Raw genomic sequence first — 25,802 nt, 5'->3', positions numbered from 1 at the left:
GCCCCGGCTTCCAGTGACCCTAAACAGCTTGGCTACTGCCTTCCTCCTCCTCGTCCTCGGCCCAGAGGGTCTCCCAGGACCCCGAGGGCCATCCACAGAAGAAGTGGGCCAGGTTGCGGGTCAGGCCACGGTCGAAGGGGTTGCCGGGGCGCTGGCGGAGGTAGGTGATGCGGTGGGAGGAGATGAACTCCCAGGTGGTGGTGTTGCTGGCCACCAGGTAGAGGTGCGAGGCCAGGAGCAGGCCGGCCACCAGGGAGAAGAGCGACAGCAGCAGGAAGGTGGCGAACAGGAGCCCGCTGGACCACAGCCAGAGCCCCCAGGGCTGGAAGAAGCGGAGGCCAGACCTGCAGAGGAGAGCGACAAGGACCCAGAGCTGGTGGCGGGGTCACCCAAAGGCACGGCCGTTTGGGAGAGTGTCCGAGGTCCCTGAAGAGGGAGCCTGGGGGGTGCCGGTCCTCCCCCACACCCAGGGCGCCGGGGAAACCCACCATGCCAGGTACAGGGCCCATAGAAGCACCACCAGCTGCAGCGCCAGGTAGGCCACGAAGAGCGGGTGGTTGCGCTCGCCCACACAGTTCTCCATCCAGGGGCAGTGGTGGTCGTAGCGGCGGACACAGCGACGGCACTCACGGCAGTGCCGAGCCCGCAGGGGTTGCTGTGGGCACAGAGGGAGTTGGGCCTCAACACTGGCTCCCCTCTAGGCCCAGCAATGAGGGCGGGAGGTCAGGGCTGGCATCTGGGAGGCCTTCCTGGAGGAGGGGGGATGAGGCCAAGGAGTCTTGGCCTCGCCTGAGTCCTCCCACGGAGGTCCCCGCATCACCCACCAGCACCATGCAGTATCTGCAGCGCCGAAGGGGGATGGCCTGAGGAACCATGGCTGTCTGCTCTTCCTTGGCCTCCTCCTGAAAAGGGGGAAAGAGGATGAGATGGGGGTCCCTTGGGAGGCAGATGAGACTTGTGGGTGTCTCCCTTGGGGGCCAGCTCAGTTCCGGGTATGCACATTTGGGGGCCCATCCCATGCATCATCGAGGTGGTAGAGTGGGGCAGGGTGCCCTGGACTGCGAGGTTGTGTGACTTTTGCCAGTTACTTCCCCTCTCTAGACCTTGGCAATTTTCTCATTGTAGGACGGGGCCCTAGGTCCGGCAAGACAATTCCCTGGGATTCCCCAGGAAAGCTCCCAGCTGAGTCTAGCATGAGACTCACTGGAGCCTTCAGTTCCCTGGTGCAGGGAGGAGGGGTTTGGGCCTCCCAGTTACCTGGGGCTGAGGCAGGACATTCACGTAGCCTGGGTCCATGAGTGACACGGTCAGGTAAAGCAGCAGGGAGCCCAGCACGAGCAGGAGGAAGGTGAGGGGCAGGAGCAGTTCCCCCTGCTCTTCCCATTGCCGAAGTGCTGGAGAGGCCAGAGGGGGAGAGTGAGGCCAGGACTGTGGAACGGACGTGGCGGAGGAGGGTGCAACTGGAGGTGGGAAGTGTGTCCCTGGCTGAACAAAGGCCTGGAAATGGGGTTTGATGAATGGTCGGGTGTGGTCACTACATAGGATGCAGGAGGGAGAAGTTCAGGTTTGGGAGAAGAGAAAAAAAGCAGTTAATCTTCACTATCTCTGGAGGGCAGTAGGGAACCATGGAAGGTTACAGGGTCAGTATATCTCTGAACGGCTTCCCAGGTGGCACTAACAATAAAGAACCCTCCTGCCAATGCAGGAGACATAAGAGACGCGGGTTCCATCCCTGGGTCGGGAAGATCCCCTGGAGGAGGAAATGGCAATCCACTCCAGTATTCTTGCCTGGAGAATCCCATGGACAGAGGAGCCTAGTGGGTTACAGCCCATAGGGTTGCACAGTCAGACATAACTGAAGCGACTTTGCATGCATGTTTCTGAAAGCCCCCTTAATGCTAAAGTAAAGATGGATCAGAGGGGAGGCCTATCCAGGACACAGAGAGGAGTGTGTCTGGGCAAGGGTAATGGCAGGGGGGTTGGCCAGATTGTAGGTAAGGGGTGACGGGACCAGACTTGGCTGGATATGGGGGACAGGGAGGAGGACTCTGGCTCTGAGATGGGAAGAGGTTGGCCAGGTCAGAGATGCACAAGAAACAGATAGAGAAGGGTGTGGCTGGCAGGTTGGTATGCTGTAGGGGAGCCCAGGCCACCTTCAGGGTCCAGCCAATGGAGGTGACTGAAGGTTTGGGGGAAGGGGATGGAGGGCTGAGAAGGGAGAGGCAGGAGACAGCCAGCCAGATATCAGAGTATGGACAACTCAGGTGCCCCTTGACTGTAAAAGGGAGTGGAGAAGAAAAGGAGGTTGCAGTGGGGGATTTCTTTCCTGTGGAGAGACAGAGCAGGTTTCTAGGCTATGGGAGGAGACTCAGCTCTTGGGAGGAAAGTGAGAATGCCCCTGGTCCAGGAGCTTAGGCTGCAGCGAGGAGGAAGGGGTGGAGGTTGTGGTGGTGGTAGTGAGGAAGGGCAAAAGCCTGTGCTGGAGGTGGCCTGTGGCAGGTAAAGAGAGGGAAGGATGGAAGTGGGTGGGTGGAATGAATGAGCGCCCACAGGGATGAGAACAGGAGGGACAGGCTGCTCCCCTATGCCGTATCCTCTTGCCTGAAGGTGGGGAGCCCAGACTTGGGGCAGCTAGGGCCACGCAGGGATGGGGTGGGCGGGATGCCAGCCCTTCATCTAGTTGATCCTCGGAATCTTGGGAGTCAATTCCTGGGAAGGGTCGGGCAGGTCCCAGGATCAGGGAAGATGGGGTCTCGAGCGGGTCGTCGGATCAGGTAGGCACCGGGTGGGTCCTGGGACAGACAAGGGTATCTGGCAGGGATCAGGAAGATTCTGGGATCAATTAGGGATCAACTGGGTATTAGGCAGAAAGCAGGTGGCTCTTGGAATGAGAGGTGGGGAGGGGGCCTATGGCGCGGGAGGAGTCAGGGGGAAATCCCAGGATCTCCCGGGGGTTCGACAAGGGACTCAGTGAGACCCAAACATCTGGGGAATCACGCGGGATCGGGTGGGTCCTGGTTCGCGAGGGTTCCGGCTCACCGGTATCGTGCAGGAAGAGTACCAACGTGATCCCCCAGGTCAGCACAGTATGCCCGGTCCGCACCAGGACCCCAGGGGTGAGGAGCGCCCATGGCGCCATCGCCTCGGCCCCGGGCCCCACCCGGAAGAAGCGCTCAGAGGGGCGGGCCCTCCAAGGAACAGGGCCCGCGGCCACCCGGGGATTGGCGGATGCGGGCTGTGGGCGTGGCCGGACTGGGCCAGGGAGGCCGCCTATTGGGCGACAGCTGCGGTTTAATAGGCCCTCGAGCCAACAGGTGCCTGAAGAAGCTGAGGGCGGGGCCGGCGCGCGCGCAGCCGGTAACTCCCCCAGCTCCACCTCCCAACCCCCCAGCCCCAGCATCCAGGTAACTTTAAAAAAACCGAGCTTCTGTCGCGAGTCCCGATCCAGTCCCGTTGGAGGTCCACCACCCGCCCCCAGGCCACAGGCTCACGCATGCGTCCAGGAAGATCCAGGTGTTGTGACTCCAGGTGGCAGAATTGCGCCCGGTTCGGAGATGAGATGCTCGAAGCCTCAAGAGAGGCAGGACCAGCCCAAAGTGACTCCGGGGTGATAACTTTACCTCCGTCTATTCATTTTCAGATTTTGCAGACGGGATGAGAGCAGAGTGGAGGTACGTGGTAGCAGATTCTGGCTATGAGGGGCCCGACTGGGTCAGAGCCGGAAATGCCAGCACTGCCCATTCCTACCTGTGTTCACAACGCGGAGTTCTGTTTCTGCCTATATGATGGAGATGATAATAGTACCCTTCCTCAGGTGGTTGGAGGACTAAATATTGGAAATAGTGTCTAGTACAGGACTGACTTGTCGCCTCAGCTCTAACCTAGCACCTACACCCAATGACTTGCCCAAACTAGGGTTTCAGGCTAATCTGCCATAAAGCCTAGTCATTCACTGCTTACATTCCTTTGCTGTGTTCCCAGGGCCTTCCCCACCCAGCCCTGCCTTTCCTTCTTTTCCTCCCACTGATACCAGCATCCACCTTCCTCCATCAGGTTAGTGCCCTCCTGGCTCCGCAGTATACTCTTGTGACATTTGTTGTTTCTGTCAGTTCAACATCCCCTTTTCTGCTGGAGAACTGACTCCATCCTGTGTGGATCTGGAAGAACTATGTCCCTCACTTATGGGGTGGTGGGAGAGAGACCGTGGGCATGGGACTAGAAGGCAAACGTGGTCCTCATCTCATAATTCCCAGTGATGGGACCTGAGTGGTGGGCATGTGACTTGGCAGGGTCAGTCAGAATCATTCCGTGGGAGTATGCTATAGATGCTGAGAAAGGGGCATTCTTTTGGATCTCAAGCATGAGAAATAGGATAGAATGTCAGTTGGCAGTCGGTTTTATGCTGTGTGCTGAGAGACTCTGGCAGAAGAGGAGGATAACCGGCACTGAAGCAGGCAGTGAGAGTCTTTTTCTTTCTTTAGGATATTTGTTTATTTGGGTGTGCCGGGTCTCAGTTGTGGCATGCAGGATCTTTAGTTGCAGCATGAGGCATTTTTAGTTGCAGCATGTGAACTCTTAGTTGCGGCATGGGGGGTCTAGTTCCCTGACCCCATGTGGGATCTTCTCGGACCAGGGATCAAACCAATGTCCCCTGCATTGGCAGGGGATTGAGCTCAGGCCCCCTTCACTGGTAGTGCAGAGTCTTAGCCACTCAACCACCAGGGAAGTCTGGAGATATAGTTTTAAAAACATGCTCTGAGCCCCTAGATCCAGCTGTTACCAAATCTGATCTTAACACTAGATTCCCAGTTGCATTAATGAATGAAATTCCGCCTACCTTTGACTAACTTAGTTTGTCACTTGCAGCTCTGTCTTAATTACTGCAGTGGTTACATGGCTTAGTGTGCCAAGTGGGGACATCTACTAATTGTGGGACTTCCCTGGTGGCTCAGTGCTAAAGAATCTGCCTGCCAATGCAGGGGACACTGGTTTGATCCCTGGTCCAAGAAGATCCCCCATGCCATGAGCCCGTGAGACATAACTACTAAGCTTGTGCTCTAGAGCCCGAGACCCACAACTACTGAGCCCGCATGTTGCAACTACTGAAGCCTGCATGCCACAGAGCCGTGCTCCGCAATGAAAAGCCCGCACATGGCAACAAAGAGTAGCCCCCACTCACTGCAGTGAGAGAGAGGAAGCTCACACACAGCAATGAAGACCCAGCACAAACAAAAATAAATAAATTTTTAAAAAGAAAGAATCCTGAGGATTCCATGAGTCAGCCGCTATGCTGGTGTCAAAGATTAAAATAAGGTTGGACGTTAGTTAAAGTTGTAAGGACAGATTTTACTTAGTAATATACTATTGTGGTAGGGAAGAGGATCCAACAAGAACCGAATGTAACTTTGATTTGTACAGAGGTGATTGGGTATTTTAAAGGGAGAATGAGGGAGTAGAAATGGGGAAGGGCAGGGGCTTGATGAGACTCAGGGAAGTGAAGACTTAAAAGAGTGGGTCAGGGTAGATGCTCATTAAGCCAACTGTGTCTGCCAGCTGGCCGCAACTGAAGTTAGGCTTCAGTGCTCCCTTGGAGACTGGGAGACAGAGGCCTGATCCTTCCTGATGATTACATTTTAAAGGGATGGCTTTCAGGTCCTTGAGAAAGATGCTGCTGAGTTATAGGAGGTACAGATACACCTCAGAGGGACAGAGGAAGCATTCACAACTTTAAGCTCTTTTTAGTAGATGCTCTAAGAAAGGCTGTTCAGGTGTTAAACAGCAAATTCTTTTTTTTTTAAATATAATTTTATTTTTTTAATTTTTGGCTATGCTGGGTCTTGGTTGCCGCATGGACTTTTCTCTAGTTGTGGTAAGCAGAGGCTATTCTCTCTAGCTGCAGTGTGCAGGCTTCTCATTGCGGTGGCTTCTATTGTTGCAGAGAACAGGCTCTGGAGAATGGACTTCAGTAATTGTGGCACGTGGGCCCAGTAGCTGTGGCTCCTGGGCCCTAGAGCACAGGCTCAGTAGTTGTGCGGGCTTAGTTGCTCCGTGGCACGTGGGATCTTCCTGGATCAGGGATTGATCCTGTGTCTCCTGCATTGGCAGGCGGATTCTTTACCACTGAATCACAAGAGAAGCCCCGAACGGTAAATTCTTTTGGCAGCCTGGAGGTTTCTCGGGCAGGCGCTTTAAGCGGGGGTGTCGGGTAGGGTCATCTTCCAGGTGTGACCCAGGGCTGTTAGAAACTCTAGGGGTGAAGTCAGAGGAGGGAGGGGATGAAATCCCTGGAGCTGAAGTTTGTAGTTTTCATAGGCCGAGGTTGAGGCCTGGTGAAGAGGGTGTGGAGCTGGCTCCAGTCTGGTCTAACAGACAATCTCACTGGGCGCTGGGGACACACCCACTTGGCACGTGTGGGAACAGGTCCACCTGATCTGGGACCAGCGCCTGGACTGTCCTTGGAGAAGAGCTCTCCGCTGCTGGGTGTGGCCTCAGTCCTACCTCGGGGGCATGGAGAGCACTGCTGAGAGTCACTCTGGGATGAATGGCTAGTGTAAACGCGGACTCTGCTGGGCAAAGCCCAGTCACCTCACCATTTGGCCCCGCTCCTTCGTCCCCTCCTGGTGGCACCCCCGATCCTTCCTCTGCTGCAGCCACGGGGGCTGCTTCACGGTTCTCCCTTAAAGGCCCTTCTCCTGGCAGAGGCCCTCTGTCTAGGGTCCCCCTTTCCCTGGCCCTCTACAGCCAGGCCTGGCAGCCCTGTCTTCTTGCTGGATTCAGCTCGAAGGTCTCCCCTTGTGAGAAGCCTCCCCTGCCCACACCGGGACACTGTCCCTTGCCTGCAGTCCTGCTGGCCCGCCCGAGGGGCCTGCTCTGTGTGTTCCCTCCTCCCCACTCCTCACACACCGTCATCATCTCGTATTTAACACTTGTCTCTACCATCAGACAGCTGTTGGAGGCAGGGACCCTGTTGGTCTGTGGCCACCTGGACCCTCAGTGTCTGGGCACAGGGGTGTGGAGAGACTGCAGAGGAAAAGCAGGTGTTCCAGCCCCATCTGCCACTGCCGAAGAATGGATGCTTTTGAACTGTGGTGTTGGGAGAAAACTCTTGAGAGTCCCGTGGACTGAAAGGAGATCCAACCAGTCTATCCTAAAGGAAATCAGTCCTGAATATTCATTGGAAGGGCTGATGCTGAAGCTGAAACTCCAATACGTTGGCCACCTGATGCGAAGAAATGACTCATTGGAAAAGACCCTGATGCTGGGAAAGATTGAAGGCAGGAGGAGAAGGGGACGACAGGGGATGAGATGGTTGGATGGCATCACCAACTCAATGGACATGGGTTTGAGTAAACTCCGGGAGTCGGTGATGGACAGGGAGGCCTGGCATGCTGCAGTCCACGGGGTCACAAAGAGCTGGACACAACTGAGCGACTGAACTGACCAAATTGCCACCTGTCCCCTTGGGCTGGGCCCACAAACTGCCCCAATGCCCCCTCCCGTCACTGCTCTCGCACTCCAGGCCCACCGCCCAGGCCGGTCCAGGCCCCCTCTCCATGGCCCCATCCCTTCCACAAAAAAAAATAGACACTCTGCTCTTCTCCACTTTGCACAAAAATGTATTTCTGTGACATCCCAAAGTACAGACATTTACCCGGGCCCCGGCTGGTAAAGCGATGCGACGTGAGCTCTGCCTGGGGTCTGGTGCAGGCGACGTGACCATGGAAGGGAGAGCAGATGGGGCCCGTGTGCTGAGTGGAGGGGCCACAGGGGAGCTGACCTTTCCCAGGGCTGGGGTGTTGGGGGAAGACCCAAGGGGAAGAAGGCTGGGTGCCTTTCCCCTGGGCTGCTCATCCCACCTGTTCTGTCTGGAGGCAGGAACGCCAGGAGACTCGGAAGCACAGGCCCGGGGAAGGAGGGATGAAAAGCCACCCTCTAAGAGCCGCCTGCAGTCAGCTCTGCTCCCCGGCCCCTTGTTCCAGACGGGGCCTCCTCCCTGCTGTCGGTGCTGTGAGAAGCAACTCGGAGTGACGTCAAGGGAGGACCACAAGGTGTTTTTGAGATACATTTGTGTGTCTCACACACTTCTCTGAAACCCAGCACGGAGGTTTCCAAGGGGAAGCCTGGGGGCAAGGCGGGAGGGGGCAGATGCTGGTCTGGAGGTGTCTGCCTGTGGCCGCCAGGGAAGGCTGGCGTGGGGACCCCCCTGCCTGCGGGAGAGGTGTGGGCTCCTCTGGGCCATGGGGCAGGCAGGGGTGAGTGAGGCAGGCTCAGTTCTGCTGGTGGGGTGCCTGGGCACCATGGGGGCTGCAGGCTGATGAGGGGTGGGGAGTGAGAGAGCGAGCCCCTGGCCCCCGGAGGTGTTGGCTTCCAGGGTGGGAGGCGGGTGGTGGGGTGCGCAGGTTCTGGGTATGTTTGGCGGAAGGGGCAGTGGAGTCTGCCCGGGTTCTGCCCAGCCCTGGGCTGGGGCCTTCCACAGCCTGGGGCCTGGTGGGAGACTAGAACACAGCCTCCATAGCAGCGTGGCCTCAGGTAGGCCTGGCCAGAGGGCAGCAGAGCCACTGGGCGCCTTGAGGGCACTCTGGGGCTGGGACTGCCTGGACCAAGGCAGGTACGGCTCACTTCCTCACCCCAGAGGCCCACAGCCGGGAGCACCAAGGCATTGGGGAGACCCAGTGGGGTTAGTTTTTAATCCCCAAACCCCATCAGCCACACCGAAGAACCTAAACGGCGTTCTCGGGCTTCGGTGGGCGGGTTAGGAGGCTGGAGTGGGCTCTTGGGGGCCCCACTGCCTCTCTGAATGGGAAGCAAGGCCAGGGTCGGAGATTACAGGGCATGGGCCGGACACTCACAATGTTAGAGGCATTTAGTCTGGCAGGGGTGGGAGTGAGTGTGGCAGCGATGAAGGCTTTGAAAGTAGGGGCTTGAGGACGGCCAGGGAAGCTGCAGGGACTCAGGGGGTTATTTCTTCTGTTTTTGTACAGAAATCATACACACAGAACTTCACACTTCCTAACCAAAAAAAAATAATATATATATATATATATAATATATATATCTCACTAATGTTAAGGAAAAGCGTCGGTTGTGCAAAAGTTCCCCTGTGTCCCTTCGTCCAGTGGGAGGCTCCCCGGGGCGCGGGGATCTGCCAGCTGGGCAGCTTGAGCGCGCTTCCTCCCGGCCTCGTGGTCCAGAGCAGTGGCGGGCCGTGGGGGCGGAGGCCTTATCTGGACGTGTCCATGTTCTCCTCTTTAAAGTTACTGCAGTGCTCAATGACCTTGCTGGAGACAATGGGAGAAAGAGGATTGGAGGGCGGGCTCGCACTGGGGTGGGCTCAGCCCCTCCCAGCGGAGCAGGCTGCAGGGTTTGTTGGCAAATATTGACCATCACGCCGACACTGAATGAGATGGTGTGAGCCGAGTGGCCGGCAGAGTGGCTGGCCTGTGTGGGGTGCCCAGGAAATGGTGCCTGTGGCCACGGACACCTTCAGCCCCCTGTCCTCCCCCTCATACCTCCCCAGGCCTCCCCTTCCCATGTCTCAGCACCAGGGCATCTGTGCTTAGGGGCTTCCCTGAATCAGCTCAGGCCTGATCCCCGAAACCTTCTGATCTTTTTCAGCAACGTCGTCCTTCACTTTTTCCCTGCCCACCCAGGCCTTTTTCTTCCCCTGAGTCTACTGGTGGTCCCCAGACTGGTTGCACATGAGGTTCACCCAGAGATCCTGACCCAGCAGGATCTGGGCAGGTGTGGGGAGGGCGAGGGCAGCTGTGCTTGCCCAAGTACAGAGGCTCCACACCCTGCAGGGGCAGGTCCCGGTGCAGTGCTGGGAAGCAGCCCTCATCCTCAGATCTCCAGTCTCTCTCCCATGCTATCTGGGCCTTGGGAACAGATGTTAGGTGTCATCCTGAACCCTGGACAGCCGTCCCGTTCACCCTGAGCCTCTGGGTTGGTGGTGGGAGTGCTGTTCACTGCAGCCTCTTTGTGCCAAAGAGGCGCCACACCGCCTTGTAGGAGATAAAGGATGCCTGGGGTGGGACAGGACTTGTGGACTTCTCCTAAGCACCCTGCCCTCAGGCTGGTCAGCTCAGGTACACAGCTTAAGTCCTACAGAGCTTTCAAAGTGATTGGGGTGGATTACGGGTCAGTCTTAGCCAGTGCTTCTCAAATCTCCTGGAAGCTCTGTTGACAATGCATATTCCCAGGCCCACTGCCCAGACCCACTGGAAAAGAAAATCTAGGGTAGGGCCACTACATTTTTAACAGTCTTTTTAGGGGATCCTTTGGGGAGACATTAAGTGGGAGAACCACTCATTTCACCATTCTCAAACTCAGACAAATCTGTCAATTAAATGCTTAAGCAGTGCCTTTTGCCAAAAGTAACTGCAGAAACATCAGTGAGTCCTTCTCTGGGGAGACTCTGAACTCCACGCGCCCCCCCACCCCACCCCACCATGACACTTTCTATTCTACACTGCCTTCAGAACCGGGGTAAACTTAACTGCGTCCCCTTCTAGAAGGGGTCCTGGAGGAAGCATGGTTGTTACTGGTGATCACGACATGCAGCATCCCTAAGGGTCTTTCTTGTGCGCTGACGGGTGTGAGATTCCAGTAGATGATATTTTAGACCCGGAAGTGAAACCCACAGTGCAGCAGAAGGCCTGTGTCCAGGACCTTCACGTTCAGAAGCTCACGCATTCTGCCCAATCTCAGAATGTATTTTACCACACTGTGTCCTTTCTTTAGTTGGAATGTCTTTGGCCAAAAATAAGGACGAATTCTGACCTGACTTGCTAATGCCCAGGGATGAGAGGATGGGATTTGCTGGGAATAAAGGAAAACAAAACTTACAAATGAGGGCAACGATGCTCTGTTCAGAGCTTGATCGTCTAGTTTCTGGCCACATGGTGGCCATTATGACACTCAGGGAGGCACCAGCTGGACAGCAGTATGCTGTCTGCCTCCACTCTCAGCTCTGAGTTGCCTCTGGGAATGTTAGCCATTCCCAACCACGAGAGGGCCCAGCTGTGTATCCTTGGCTCCCCCAAGTCTAGGCTCCAGGCAGAAACGCTGCCAGTCTCTTACCGGGCCATTTCCTTGGTCTCCTGCCGCGCGGTCACCATCTTGATCATGTCCCTCAGGAGGGGCATCCCGCCTTCTTTGATCAGCAGAGGGCAGTACTTGTCCGCTGTGGGGGGGTGAGGGCAGACAGCACGTGACCAGGGTGGGACTTCTATCAGCCTGTGGCCCCGAAACCCTCCCCTGCTCTGAGGACGGCCCTCCCAGGACGGGGCATGAAGATGTGGGCCCGAGTGAGGGTGCAGCTGCAGGAGCCATGCTGGCCTGGCCCCAAGGCCGAGTTCCTGAGGCCACCTGGGGGAAGCAAGGCTGAACCCCTTGGGAAAGGCTCTTCCCTTCGCTTCGTGGTGGCATTTCCCCCCAAATGTCACTCACTCCAGCCCCTTCTATTCTCTGAGAAGTGTTTGTAAAAACAAGGACTTCCTAAGCACCGCCCCAGGGTGTCTTGATTCAACAGATCCAGGAACCTGTATTTACGTGTACTTTTAACAAAATGTCTCCAGGTGATTCTGGGACCCACCAGGAGGAAACCACCAGGCCTGCCCACTGCGGGGCTTCATGGTTCACTCCCACAAAGAAGATTCTAGGGCTCGGGATCCAGGGCTATATAGACACTCCAGGGAGAACGTGGGCATTTCTGTGGCCTTCTAGCAGCTGTACAGTATAGTATAGTATACGGAGCTATTTTTTATCATCTCCATTTAATGATGAAAGAGCTGAGGTGCAGAGAAATGAAGTAGCCCACTCGAAGTCACTCAAGAGGCCTGTCTGACAGTCCTGGCTCAGAGCTCTTCCCAGCTGCCACGCTGCCTCTCTGAGGTAAGGTGCTACTTTTTAGTAAGACTAACCTCAAGGAATAATAAAATAATTGGCTGAACTGTTATGTGCCAAGTGCTCGTCTCAGCACTTTACATGTCTTATTTCACAGCAATCCTATGAGGTAAGTACTATTATTAGCCCATTTTAAATATAGGGAAAGTGAGGCCCAGAGAGGTTGAGAAACCTGCTCAAAGTAGCACAGGCCGTCTTCCCCCAGGGCCTGCCCTCTTTTTTTTTTTCTTCTGGTTTGTTTATAAATGTTTATTAAAATGGAAAGCTGTTTGCTCATCTCGCCCATGAGCATCCATCTAGCTTGCCTGTCACCTGGTAAGGTATGTGACTGCTGCTGTCATAAATGCTTTTGGAATCTTCAGAATAACAACATATCTGCCTTTGCTTAAAAAGAGTCCTTGTTCCATGCCTTGCAAGCCAACACTTCTCTTTACACCTTTATACAAAAGGTCTCCAAAATGTTCACTCCAAGCAAGCTATCCACGGATAAACACATATACGCAGGAGCAAAACAAGTTGGTCTGGACACATCAAAGTTTCAAGTCCACCCCCTTCAACTGCCACCTAATTCTGCGGAGGGCCTACACTCTCATCCCCTCTGCCTGCCAGTTAACAGGACTGAGCAGTATCCAGGCACCAGGGCTCAACAGTTTCCACTGGTTCTCTTTTCCCACCAACCTTATGAAGTAGGCATTATTACCCCCATTTTACAGAGGAGAAAATCAAGGCCCAGAGAGGTTAAATTACCTGCCCAAGATCACACAGCTGGCAAAGCAGAGAACTAGGGGCGAGCCTGGTCTGCCATCAGTCTCTTAGTGCTATACCCTCCTTCTCCTCTCCCCAAAAGGCACTGAGCAGAGGACCTGGTTCAGGCTCTTCTCAGGGAGGGCAGGACTCTCTTGGCGAAAATAAGCGAGAGTTGTTTTCAAGTTCTCTCCTGTCCTCTCGGATGTCTGTTTCCTCAGGGGTTAGTTCTGGTTTGGGTTGGTCTTACCCTGCCTTACAGAAGGCATAGAGATTTTTCTTTTCTTTTTTTTTTGGTTGCGTGGTACAGCAGGCAAGATCTCAGTTTCCTGATCAGGGATCGAACCTGTGCCCCCTACAGTGGACGCATGGAGTCTTAACCACTGGACCACCAGGGAAGTCGCAGCATGGAGATTTCTGACTATTCACTTATCTGAAGCAGGAAATATTAAGAAAGCTGCGTGTGTGGGGTCTCTGGATGGGCCGGCTCCTCTGTCAGGCCTGCTTCAGCCGATGAGACAGGAGCTAGCCATGCTTGCTGGGTGTCCCACTGATGCCAGAGAGAGGTGGGGGGCGACACAGACACTGATGCTGCCTCTCACAGCGCTCCCACCCGGATCATCGTGGATGAGGGAACCACGGGGTGAGCGGGTACTCACGGTAGACAGACACCAGGTTATAGAGGGCCCAGGTGGCCCAGTGTTGGCTGACAGGCGAGATGCCCTGGGGAAGGAGGCGAAGAATTGGCTCAAATGACCTGCAGGAAGAAAAATCAAGGTCACTTTTGATGCTGGGCATTGGCAGGGTACACTGGGGGCTCCTCCTTGCTGAAGGGTTTCATGGACCAACAATGAGCAGGCCAGCAGGATGGAAGGACACGGTGGTGGGCAGGCATATGGTCCTTCAGCCCACTTCGGGCTCCACAAGGAGAGCTCCCTTGTGAGAAAGGTCATGAGCATGAGGGAGGGAGGAGGAACACAGATCAGATGGTGCAGAGACGGGGGATGGTGGCAGGGAGGAGAGCCCCAGCCTGGGCCTTAGGAGCAGAGGACCCTGGGAAGGAGAAGAGATTGTGACTGCACTTCCCACCATGGCCTTCTACGCGCCATCTGGAGTCATGGTCCAAAAGCTTGCAAGATATATGTGCGACCCCCACCAACCCCCTCCCCAGGCCAGTGATTCCACTTCCTCTCTCCTCTGAACGGACGGTAATTGGAGCATGGACAAAGCCACGAGCACGAGCCTAAGTCCTCCCGACATGGGTTTTCAGCTTCAGTGTCAATCCCTATGCCATGGCCCAGGCACACATAGAAAGTGACTCAGTTACACAATAGGGAAGGAGACCACAGCTGCGACTGGAAATCCAATCACGTGATAGTAAGACTTGATGCCGGCTGGACAGAGGTGGTTAAATCTGTGCACAGAAAACTGCTGGAAGGAGAGACGCGGAATGTTAGGGGGATGCTCTTTTCAGGAATGAATGGTTTCTGTTTGTTTCCTGTTGTTTATGTATTTTCTTTTTTTTTCCTCTCCCACAACTGAACATGGATCGAACATCTGTGAATGGCAGGCTTAGTGTACACAGATGTTGATGTGAGGAAAAAGGCACCAAGCTGAAGAGGTAAGGCATGCGCCTTTACGTGCACACCTCATGGACCACATGTGGCCTCTCCATGGACCACAGCTCAGTGAGAAAGACCCAGCTCAGGCCTAGAAGCGCAAGCAGCACCAACCAGGCCTCGTCAGGAAGGAGTGGCCTGTCCCAGCACTGACCCCACGGCCACAGCCCCGCACCTGTAATTGATGTTTCTCCGTGAGTTGATGTCCCAGCTCTGGATGGCTGCCCACATGCGCTCCTCCACCTCCTCCCGCTGGGGTTCACAGATGCCCCAGGCCTCGGGCCCATCAAACATGATGTGGGAGAGCACACCGCAGGCGTTGTAGGAAACCTCAATTCCATCTGCCTTGCTCTCCAGCAGGTTGCTGCCAAGAAGGGAGAAAAATGGAGTCCTGATCCCCGAGGCCTGCTTCAGATACAGGCTGCTGACTCCAACTCATAGATTAGATGCCAGAGGGACTATTGATTTATCACTTATTATCCACACCCAGATGACTTTTTTTTTTTTGGCTGTGCTGCATACCTTGTGGGATCTTAGTTCCCTGTCCAGGGCTTGAACCTTCTCCCTTAACAGTGAAAGTGCTGAGTCTTAACCACTCAACTGCCAGGGAATTTCCCATGACTTCTTTTTCATTAAAAAAATGTTTTTTTGGCCATGCTCTGTGGCATGCAGTATCTTAGTTCCCTGAACCAGGGATCAAACCCATACCACCTGCATTGGAAGTGTGGAGTTCTAACCACTGGACTGCTAGGGAAGCCTCCCCCAAATGACTTCTAAAGGGAATCTGAGGTCATTTAAGATAAGATATTGCTACAAGGGGACCATTTATGGAGGATTCAAAGGATAAGAAACTGCACCATAGAGTGAAGGTGACATTCCTAACAGAAACCTATACTGATAGCAGTTGCTACAATTGAGCACTGATTAGAGCTCTGAGCATCCTGGCAGCCAAGGCGAAAAGGGAAAGGAGCAAAGTACCAACCTGAAGACACTGATGAACTGGGAAGTCATTAGCTGGGGCCGTAGCTCCTTCACCTCTGCCACATTCCCCAAGAGTCCCAGCATATTCCGATGCAGCTCCTGCTTCTCTGGGAACTCCTGGCAAGATAAGAGCCACTGGAGTCAGAGCAGTGAGTATCTGATTTGTGTCTGATGCTGGTAGCATGGAGGCTTTATGAACATCTGTCTAGCCATTTCCCCTGGACAGAGACAGGGTGTAATTTGCTGCCCTCCTACGTCTCAGTACACCTAGGACAGTGCTAGGTATACATCTCAAGGGATTAAAATGGTGGGGCTCCATGCCACAGACTCAAAGGCTGCGTGCACAGATCTGACCTATAAAACTGAATGGGACAAATGATTCTGTTTACCAAAACTCGAAATATTAAGCTTCAGGGAATCCTTTTGGAAACTAGAGCAAGAAAATGAATGAGTTTTAGGATGAAGAGGTCACCCTACTGGACAGAATTCTGTCCAGCTGACACCCCAGTGGACTCTGGTCAGACCTGGGCAGTTGGAGCAACCACACTGAGAAGGACTGGTTTGGGTTTTTCCTTGGAGTGTGTGTTGTGTGTTAAGTCACTTCAGTCGTGTCCGACTCTGCAACCCCATGGACTGTAGCCCGCCAGGCTCCTCTGTCTGTGGAACTCTCCAGGCAAGAATACTGGAATGGGTTGCCATTTCCTCCTCCAGTGGATCTTCCCAACCCAGGGATCGAACCCATTTCTTTTATGTTTCCTAGGTTGGCAGGCGGGTTCTTTACCACCAGCGCCACCTAGGAATTCCCTTGGAGGGAGGGCTCTAAGAGAGGCCCATCCAGGCCGTCTGGGTCAGGGAAGACCTCCACAGCACATCCTGGGATGGTGGGTCTCAGGGGGCCCCCACTGCCCTTCCATGGGAACCACGGGGAGAGGGTAGCTGGGGGACCTGGGGACAGAGGAGAGGCCGAATGGGGGTCTGGCTGCTGCTGAAGAGGCGCTACCTTCAGGCAGTCCAGGAAGAGCTTCATGCCGTTGAAGTTGAGGAACATCTCGCAGTTGTCAGGTGTCTCGTCCGTGATGTTCCACAGGGCGCTCCAGGAGAACTCCATCACCTGGTCACACTGAAGCGGGGAGAGGGCTCAGCACAGGTGCACCGGGACGGGCCCACAGGCACCTGGTGAGGGGGGGTCCCCGGACAGAGGCGCATACCCCCCAGGGCAAACCAGTCCCCTCTCAGCCAAGGGGAGGGGGCGGGTGGTTCCATGAAGACTTGACTTACTATCTTGTCCAGCAGCTTCTTCTGAATCAGCTTCAGCATGGTCTGTGGGCAGAGAAGAGAACTTGAAGGGGGGGCTGGGGGGGGGGGCCAGGGCTCCAAGAGCTACCGTGTCCTCCCAGAACCAGGATGGAGGGAGGAGTCAGTTACTCCGTTCCTGTTAATACCTCCTGACGAGACCACATCTGCCTCTCTAGGCACTACCCTGGTGGCCCAGTGGTTGGGAATCCGCCTTCCAATGCAGAGGATGTGGGTTCGATCCCTGGTTGGGGAACTAAGATCCCATATGCTGCAGGGCAACTAAGCCCGAGCACCACAACTACTGAGCCTGCCGCAGCTAGGAACCAACACAGCCACTTAAATACACAAATATTAAACCCCCCCCAAACCCGCTCTTTATTTGGGAGGCTGTTCGAAGAAGTGCGACCCACAGACCTGGTACTTAGCATTAGCAGGCTTGGCTCAACCTTGACCCGCCCAGCTTTGGGCACAGCCCTCCCACCCTGTGGGCTTCAGCCTCCCCAGCGATGACTGAAAGGAGACTGGAGGTGCCTCCCTCATTCTTCCCTTCCTTTCTCCAGCAAATACTGATCACCTCCCCCATTGTGTGCTGGGCCCTGTGCTAGGAAGTGCTGGGGACAGGATGGTGGAAGGATGTAGCATGGTGTCTTTCCCCACGGAGCTCACACCCAGCGAGGAGGCCGACGTTAAACAGCTAGTCCCTCAGATACTTCTTTAATCCCAGCTGGGAAGACTTAACAGGGGCACCTGGTCTGAGCAGGCAGGAGGACAGTGGGACCTCCCGGAACAGTGGAGAGGCTGCGAGAGGGTGACAGGGAGTTCTAGCGGGAGGAAATCTAGGGTCAGAAGCAACGTTCACTGCTAGGATGTGACTCCCAAATCCGCCCTTTCAGCAGGGGGGCTCTGGAAGAGAGAGGGAGGGGAGGAGAGAAGGGCATCCCCCCAGCCACACGCACCACAACGAAGCCCATCTTGCCCACGGCCTCCTTGTGGTCGTTGTCCACCTGGCAGACCAGGGCGTTGCACAGGTGCACGGCAATGCGCTGGATTGACTCGTCCTGCCGCGTGGGGTTGAGGATGCTGAGCAGGAGCTCGTTGACGCGGCGGTACTGGAACTCCAGCTCCTCCGGGATGCTGAAGTTGCAGAGCGTCAGGCAGCAGTTCCGCTGAACCTGGGTGAGGTCAGGAGACAAGTGGAGCACAGTCAGGGGTGGCCCTGGAAGCTGGACCCGAGAGTCTCTCTAGAAGTGTGGGATCGTCCAGAGCTGTGGCAGTCCAGGAAGGCTTTCTGGAAGAGGAGAGAGACTAAGAGGCTGTTTATTTTTTTTACCATTAAAAAAAGTGAACTATAATATACAGAATGGGGGGGGTGTAAAATACCAAGGTATAATTTCACAAATAATTATTAAGCAAATGAACTTTTCAACAACCATGGAACCACCCTCTGGGTCAGGAAAAAGGACACTGCCAGCAGCCAGAAGTCCCCGTGTGTCCCTTCCTGATCATAAGCCCCTCCCTGCAAGACGGCCCTATCCCGGCCTTTCCATTTGAAAGATTCTCTAGCAACTTGTAGCTTCTTTTTCCACTGCAGCTTTGTGAGATCAATGACTAATGTTGTCATTAGTAGGTGAAATGCATTCTCTTTTTTTCATTTGCAGAGTAGAATTCCAATTGATTCATCCAGCCTACTGCTGGTGGACATTTGGGTAGACTTCAGTGTTTGGCTACTTCATGGCAGCCACGTGTTATGGGCTCCTCCAGGGCCACCCACGAGTGGGGTGGAGCTTCTGGGCAACAAGGTGTGCATGTCTTCGGCTTTACCAGGTAACTCCAGAATGTTCTCACAGTGGCTGTACCAGTTTACACTCCCACCAGCAGCACAGGAACGTTCCAGTTGCTTCACCCCCTCGATTTCTTTTTGTGTTATCTGTGGGTTACTTTTTTTATTTTCATAGTATTCTCGGCACATTTTCCTCATAATTTAACTTCCCTCCATCATTTCTCACTAGATATTGGAAGTTCACCACACTTCATTACTTATGTAAATTAGAGAATATTACCAACCCGGGTTTGATCCCTGAGTTGGGAAGATCCCCTGGAGAAGGGAATGGCCACCCACTCCAGTATTCTTGCCTGGAGAATTCCATGGACAGAGGAGCCTGGTGGGCTACAGTCCATGGGGTCGCAAAGAGTTGGACACAACTGAGCGACTAACAGTGCTGAACCCTTGTTAACTCTGTCCTTCCCCCCATAATATACACACATTTTATAATTTGGGGAAAAAATTATTTTAGATTACAGAAGCAATACTTAATCACTGTGAAACATTCAAATAACATTATCTGAGCAGAAAGTGAAAGTCCCTCACTTTATTCTTCAGAAGTAATCCCTATTAAAAGTTTGGTGCACAACCATCACGGTTTCTCTAACATGGAAATACAAATATGGGGGGGGGTCGAAAGAGGTTTTATCCACATTGGTCCAGAACGTCTCTTCACTTGTCCACCCACAGGGTCATCCATGTTTTCACATTAGGATGTACAGATTTACCATCATACCCATAATGTGAGTGGATTTTACACTACTTTCCAGGGTCAGGCCCTTACTGTTGAAAGCTTTTGGTTTCCTCTGACTTCTATGTATCAAAAAGGGAGAATGTCTATATATTTTTCCTTTATGACTATCTCTTAACTGTGGAATACCTAGGCTAAAAGGTAACTGTGCTTACAGTTTTGGCAGGTTTTGCCAGTTGCCCCATGAAGAGGCTGTCTGATTCATACCTCACCAGTGGAAAGCGGGAATGTGTTCTTCCCCTGGCCTTCGTTAATGGGTATCATCAATCTCCCCAGTCAAAAAGTGGTTTTTATTAATTTCTATTTCTTTGAATGAGTTTATTAATTTGCAAGTCTTCAACTAGCATTCTTTTTTCTTTAAAAAAAAAAAAAAAAAGACACCCCTGGGACCTCCCTGGTGATCAATGGTTAATCTGTGCTTCCAATGCAGAGGACACAGGTTCAGTCCCTGGTTGAGGAACTGAGATTCCACACGCTGCATAGCACAGCCAAGCGGCAAAAAAACAAAACAACAACCCTTTTACCTGATGATAAAATCTATCTCAACAAAGGAAAAAGTTGCTCTCAAGTCTGGAGTTGGGAGTCAGTGGGAAAGGGGGCCTCCTCACTCCTGCAGAGGCTGCATCCCCACCAGAGCCTTTCTGGAGAACGATGCAAGAATATATACCAAATGCTTTAAAAATACACAGACCCACTGCTCCAGCAGTTCTCCATTTAGATAAGTCTCATAACAAGCATGGCTTACATGTATTCAGCAAAGCCTGATTTGAAAGCAAAACATGGGGACTTCCCTGGTGGTCCAGTGGGTAAGTCTGAGTTCCCAATGCAGGGGACCGAGGTTCAATCCCTGGTCAGGGAACTAAATCCCACATACTGCAAATAAGAGCCCACTTAGTCACAACTAAGAGTTGGCACGTTCGAATTAAAAAAGAAATAGCAAAACGTGAAAAGCAACCTAAAATATTCAACCGTGGGGCTGGCTCAGTCAGTGCAGCCCACGTACTCGGGGGAGCCCCTCGGACTACTCCATGGGGATGGGGCTTGGCCACGGTCCCCAAGTCCCCAACAGGGTCAGCACCAGGGCGGCCTCTCCCTGGGGGCATGGCACACAGCGCTGACATCAACAATTAGGAAGCTGAACTGTTAAAACCAGCTGCCCCGGGGGAGGGGCGCTGGGCTCAGCACTTTCACTTTCTAGTTAGTCTTAGACATTTTCTGTTACTTAAATTTGTTTTCTAAGCATTAGGGAGCTCACTTTTTGTCATCAGAAAAGAAACATGACTTTTCAAATTCTCTTGTAAGTTTGTTGACATGGGAGATATTCACATTCACAAGATGCTGCTGAAATGGAAACCCATGTTACAGGATGCACAGGACAGTCCTGTTTACTCATAACTATGCATAGACTAAAAGCCAGAAGGATGTTAATGGTGGCTATGTCCGTGTGTGAAATTATGGCTTTTCTTCCCCCCTTTATACCCATAATTGTAATTTTTCTCCAGTAAAAATTTGATTACTTTTATAACAAAAGCAGCTATTGAAAAAAAAAAAAAACACCCACCCCAGCAGAGCATTACTGGGAAGAAGGGCTAAGGAACAAGCAGGAGTAAAGGCCTGGGGCCCCTGGGGGAGGGTGGGGTGGGAGACAGACTCGGGTGGGGCCAGGTCAGGGGGCCTTGAATGCCCAGTCCCAGAGTTTGGGAGTGATGCCCTGGGAAATGGGGGTTGGGAGGGGGGTGGGACAGAGCCAGGAGAGAAAGGGGGAGAGCAAGCATGGCACCCGCGGGGATCGCCGAGCCTGCTGGTGAGGCTGGGACACAGGGCAAGGGGCCAGAGCGGGCAGCGGGCAGGGGCTCACCGTCACCTCCTGGTAGGATTCCATGCCATTCAGCACCACCTGGATGACCTGCCGGCGCAGCTTGACACTCTGCTCTGAGCGGTACTCGGAATTGGTCAGGTAGAAAAGGGCGGCGCTGCCGGTCACCTGGATGTTCTTGTCATACTTGTGGCACTTGAGGGCCGTGATGACCAGCTGCGCCAAGACAGGGCACGGGCCGGGGGTTGGCCAGGCCTGCCGCAGCTGTGCAGGGACAGGCCTGGGGCGGGGTGCGGGCGCTCGGACAGGTCCTCTGGGGCAGGGCTCAGCCCGATCCTGCTCCCTGAGGGCAGGAGTCGGGGCTGGGGGACAGAAACTGGGGTTGGCCATGGTCCTGGGACAGGGTCAGTGCTGGGCCAAGGGAGGCGCTGAGAGATGGGTTTGGGGTTCGGGGGATGGGATGGCTGGTGTCCTAGGAAGGAGGAGGGGGATGGCTGAGGAGGAGATGGGGGAGAATGAACTGGAGCCCCTCGGAGGGCCCTCCAGGGTTGGTGCTGACCTTCAGGGCCCGCAGAAGTTGGTTGCAGCGTTCGATGCGTGCGATGTCGAAAAGCAGGTTGATGGCCCGTGAGGTGATCTCCGGCCGGTGCTCCGTGTAGGCCTCTATGGCGTTCAGCACCTGCTCCTCGTTTTTGTCACCACTCACCTGCAGATGGAGCATGCTCAGAACATCCCGGAAGTGGCCGAGGGGCGGGATGCCTGATCCCAATTCCATCCCTAACACCAGGGCGGACACCCCCTCCCTTGTCCTGGGGCACCCTGGTCCTCCCCTCCCCGTGCCCCGCTCTCACTTTGTAGGCCGGAATGTGCGTCAGGCGGCACAGGGAGGTCTCGAAGAGCCCAAGGAACTGCAGTGGCCTCTTCAGGGCCCGGAAAGGCATGATGCTGCTCTTGGAAGGCTCGATGCTGAGGGGAGAGGGTGCTGGAATCAGTGGCGTGGGGCCTGCAGCTGCCCTGGATTCAGCACAAAGGGGAGCCTCTCCCTGGGGGTGGTGAAGCACATTTCCTTGGGGCCCTCTGCTAGGCCCTCTAGCCTTGTCTATTTTTTATTTTAAAGGCAGTAAGGGACTTCCCTGGTGGTCTAGTGGTTAAGATTCTGCGCAGGGGGTACGGGTCTGATCCCTGGTCGGGGAACTAAGATCCCACATGTCTCGTGGTGTGGTCAAAAAAAAAAAGGCAGGAGACAGACACAGACCCCACCTCTTGACGGGAGGGTGACAAGGTCACACTGCAGAGAACATGTGGGATGGGAGATAACTGTTGCAGCCAATCCTGCTTGCTGTTCCAGGGAGGGCGTGTCACCTTTAGGTTTCCTCAACAGCCATGAATGGACATGCCCACCAACCAAACTCCACTCTAGTCCAGGAGGAGTGCTTGGGGGGAGGGCTTAAGACCAATGACAGTAACAGGGGACACAGATATACATATAGCGATTCACTTTGTTGTATAGCAGAAATTAACCCAACATTGTAAAGCAGTTATACTCCAATTTAAAAAAAAAAAACACCAGGGACTTCCCTAGTGATCCAGTGGTTAAGAATCTGCCTTGCAGTGCAGGGGAGATGGGTTTAATCCCTGGTTGGGGAACTAAGATCCCACATGCCCAGATGCCACAACTAAGACCCAACACAGCCAGATAAGTAAATAAATACTAAAATTAAAAAAAAAAGATCAAAGACAGCTAGAGGAGGGGTCTGAATCCGCTCTCTCACCTGACCAACCCGGGGTCCAGCCTGTCAGCAGTAACACCTAATGAGCGGTGGGCATGGCGGCCTCCCGTGAACGCCACCACAGGGCTCAGCCCGTCTGAGTGCTGGAACCTCCCAGTCACTCCCCATGCTCGTACCTCCAGCCTTTGCACATGCTGTTCCCTCTGCCAGAGCGCCATGGTAAACATCTTTTTCTGGCAAACGCAAGAGTGTGCTTTCGGCACAGCCTGGATGCCACACCTCCTCCTCCTTCCTTCTGATCCTTGGGGCCACACTGGAGCCCCGTGTTGCCCCTACTGCAGCCCCAGCGATGACCTGCCTGTCCCCACTAGCTCATACCCACGCGAGAGGGCCTGATTTGTTTTTTCTTCGTCAGCACAGCGCTTGGCAGAGGGGCGCCTGGTCAACGCTTGTTGGATGACACCCGCTCGCAAACAGGGCAGGTGGGGCCCCACCTGGTCTGTCCTGCTTCCTCGTCCATCTTGGAGATGCTGCAGTTCTCCAGGATCATGTGGCCGGAGATGTCCAAGGACATCAGGTTTCCCAGCTTCTGCACGAAGAGGCTCAGCACCTTGCGAGTCAGCTTGAACTTGTAGTAGCTGGAGAGGCGGTCTCGGGAGATGTCCAGGTGCCTGGAGGTTGGGGCGGGGGGTCATGGGTCAGGAGCTGGACACAGACTGGGGCTGCCTCGTAGACTCCTGCTGCTTCAGTCCGAGGTCCCCGCTACAGCTGACCCAGGTGCCCTGAACAGCCCTGATCCAGACGGAACAGGGGGTATAAAGCATGGGGCTCTTCCAGCCCCATGTGCTGCCTGGCTGGGAGCTCGGGAACCTTCTGGGACTGCCGACCCTCACCTCCCTACACCAACCCTGCAAGCTCAGAGCTCACCGCAGCTTGTGCAGCTGGACGATGACACGGATGTGGTCATCCGACAGGTCCATGTTGTAGAGCACGAGGGACACCAGGCTGTCTTTCCACTGGGTGAGGAAGGCCGCATCGCTCGTCTGGATGCCCGAGAGGTCCAAGGCGGCCAGCGAGTTGAGGGGCCGCAGCAGGGACTCCACGGGAACCCCATCGATCATGCGGCCCAGGTTGAGGAAGCGCAGGCGGCTGAAGCCCTCGAAGGTGAAGTCCTTGACCAGCACCTGGCAGGTGGGGTTGACAAGGCACTCGTCTTCGCAGCCCCCGGGGTTCTCCTCCTCGTAGAAGATGTTTGCGCAGCCGAAGAGGCTCAGGGACACCAGGGTGTGGCTGAAGCTCCTTAGAGTCTGGAGGCTCTTGGCGGACAGCTTCTCGCAGTTGGTCAGATACAGCTCCACCAGGTCCTGGTGGAGGGCACATCCCTGTCATCACCTCTGCCCACCCCTACCCTGGCCCTGGACCACAGGTGGGATTGGGGAGGGGTCTGCACATAGGGGGCTTCCCTGGCAGCTCAGTGGTAATCTGCCTGCAGAGCAGGAGCTGTAGGAGATGAGAGTTTGATCCCTGGATTGGGAAGATCCCCTGGAGGGTGGCATGACTACCCACTCCAGTATTCTTGCCTGGAGAATCCCACGGACAGAGAAGTCTGGTAGGCTACAGCCATGGGGTCACAAAGAGTCGGACATGACTTGGTGAGTACACACGCATGCACTGCACAATAGGAAGGGCGCTGGCGGGGCCTTGGGATTCCTGCTCCGACTCCCCCCCTGCCTGCCTGTCTCGGGGTGGCCTCGCATGGCCGTGCCCGGGGCCTGAATGACCGGGTCTCACCTGCTTGCGAATGGCCTCCAGGTCCTGGTCTTGCACCAGGTCCTCGCGGAGGTGGATGCGGGTGAGGCGGGTGCTGCGGGGGTCAGAGAAGAGGCTGAAGAAGCTCTCGTGTGGTTCAAAGTTGCAGGCGGCGTTGACCAGCTCCACGTACCTGGGAGGGAAGGAAGCCTGGTTCAGGGGAGGGCCCCTTGCCCTCCCTTCAAGGCCCACCCAGCACAAGCTTCCCCTGCAAAGACTTCCCTGATCATCCCAGCAACAACCTCCGTCTCCTCCTCCTCATAGTACCTGGTTGGATCCTGAGCACCTGACCGGTGAGTTTAAGGGTGGCCCCAGGATCCAGGAGTCCAAAAGTAAACTAACTGGTGTGAAGGGCCTCTTATCACTGGCAAATCCCAAGCTCTTCCCCCCTAAACTGTAGACACTTCTGTAACAAACACACACATCTGCACTCCCCATCTTCTTTAAGCCAGCTTCTGATTCCTTGATCAGCCCCTCTCAGGACCCCATCCAACAGCAAGACTGAGCCCAGGGGTCTGGAGCTCTGAGCTGGGTACAGGGCAAGCGCTCAGGAACAGTTTTGCTGGGATACCAGTGGAGGCAAGAATCCGGGCCTGGTGGGAAACACTATGGAGTCAAACACTCTAGAATAGAAATCCTGGATTGGGTGTGCACTACCTGGGCAACTTCACACACGTAACTGAACTTCCCCCGACCTCAGTGCCTTCATCTGTAAAATGGACACAACTCTGGTCTGCACAGTGTCTAATCTAGTGCCCAGCCTACATTAGATACTCAGAACATTTTTCACGAGCTGGGCTCTTGGGTCACACACAGGTTCCCACTTTTATTGGCAACTTTCTGGGCTAACCATTTCCCTCTCAGGAACCTGGACCGAACCCCGAGCAGTCAGGCATGGATATTACTCTTCTAGGAGTCTCTACTAGTGGGGAGCCCCTTGGAGAAGCCACAGAGAGTGTTTCCAAATGATTTCATCCCTGTTCGGGGGTCAAGCAGTCAGGCACTGGTGCGTAAACATGTATGCGTGTTCAGGTTCACACAGAGACACGTGTGCATGGACACACGTGCAGGCACACACACAGGCCAGCACGTTAACTCCTTCATTTACATAAGAAGTTTCTACATCCTCTTAATGCAAACCGGCAGTTTCACACTCAAACCTGCCTTGTGCACCAGAAACCCACGTGTGGGCACACACATTCCTTCACGTGCACACCCCACCACACACATACCAACATGCACAATTACAACTTGATAGATACGGACAGGCCAGTTCTCTCCTGCACCCATGGATAGCCACGTGCGTGCAGACCCCCAAGGGGGCACCCGC

At 54.5% G+C, this 25,802-nt stretch overlaps 2 protein-coding genes across 6 annotated transcripts in view; both read right to left on the bottom strand.

The window, feature by feature from the left end:
* Positions 1–19: 19 nt before the first annotated feature.
* On the bottom strand, positions 20–3,194 carry ZDHHC12 (zDHHC palmitoyltransferase 12). Of its 2 annotated transcripts, none has more exons than XM_055399412.2 (5): positions 3,040–3,194; positions 1,258–1,394; positions 825–902; positions 489–655; positions 20–344 (listed from the first exon to the last, which is right to left on the bottom strand). In XM_055399412.2, the coding sequence occupies exons 1-5, from the start codon at positions 3,137–3,139 to the stop codon at positions 20–22; spliced, it is 807 nt and encodes a 268-aa protein (XP_055255387.2). In that variant the 5' UTR covers positions 3,140–3,194. The 2 variants fall into 2 exon arrangements, with proteins under 2 accessions (XP_055255387.2, XP_088697235.1); XM_088841109.1 differs by having other exon boundaries at positions 121–322.
* Positions 3,195–7,621: 4,427 nt separating this feature from the next.
* Positions 7,622–25,802, bottom strand: part of ZER1 (zyg-11 related cell cycle regulator) — a 29,861-nt gene continuing 11,680 nt past the window's right edge. For 2 of the 4 annotated variants that reach the window (XM_055399407.2, XM_055399408.2), the window contains exons 3-16: positions 24,455–24,605; positions 23,591–24,027; positions 23,158–23,334; positions 21,785–21,899; positions 21,493–21,639; positions 20,976–21,149; positions 17,501–17,716; positions 16,527–16,568; positions 16,249–16,368; positions 15,250–15,365; positions 14,443–14,631; positions 13,308–13,405; positions 11,080–11,182; positions 7,623–9,278 (exon numbers count right to left, since the gene is read on the bottom strand). In XM_055399407.2, coding sequence (XP_055255382.1) covers positions 9,221–9,278; positions 11,080–11,182; positions 13,308–13,405; positions 14,443–14,631; positions 15,250–15,365; positions 16,249–16,368; positions 16,527–16,568; positions 17,501–17,716; positions 20,976–21,149; positions 21,493–21,639; positions 21,785–21,899; positions 23,158–23,334; positions 23,591–24,027; positions 24,455–24,605 — 2,143 coding nt within the window. In that variant the 3' untranslated portion in view covers positions 7,623–9,220. Of the gene's footprint in view, positions 9,279–11,079; positions 11,183–13,307; positions 13,406–14,442; positions 14,632–15,249; positions 15,366–16,248; positions 16,369–16,526; positions 16,569–17,500; positions 17,717–20,975; positions 21,150–21,492; positions 21,640–21,784; positions 21,900–23,157; positions 23,335–23,590; positions 24,028–24,454; positions 24,606–25,802 lie in introns of all 4 variants that reach the window. The other 2 variants (XM_055399410.2, XM_055399411.2) reach the window with 2 other exon arrangements.

The sequence above is a fragment of the Moschus berezovskii genome, chromosome 11 (assembly GCF_049115385.1).
Source record: "Moschus berezovskii isolate FMDL1 chromosome 11, NW_MosBer_1.0, whole genome shotgun sequence".
Taxonomy (NCBI): Eukaryota; Metazoa; Chordata; class Mammalia; order Artiodactyla; family Moschidae; genus Moschus; species Moschus berezovskii.
This window is presented reverse-complemented; position numbering and strand designations above follow the sequence as displayed.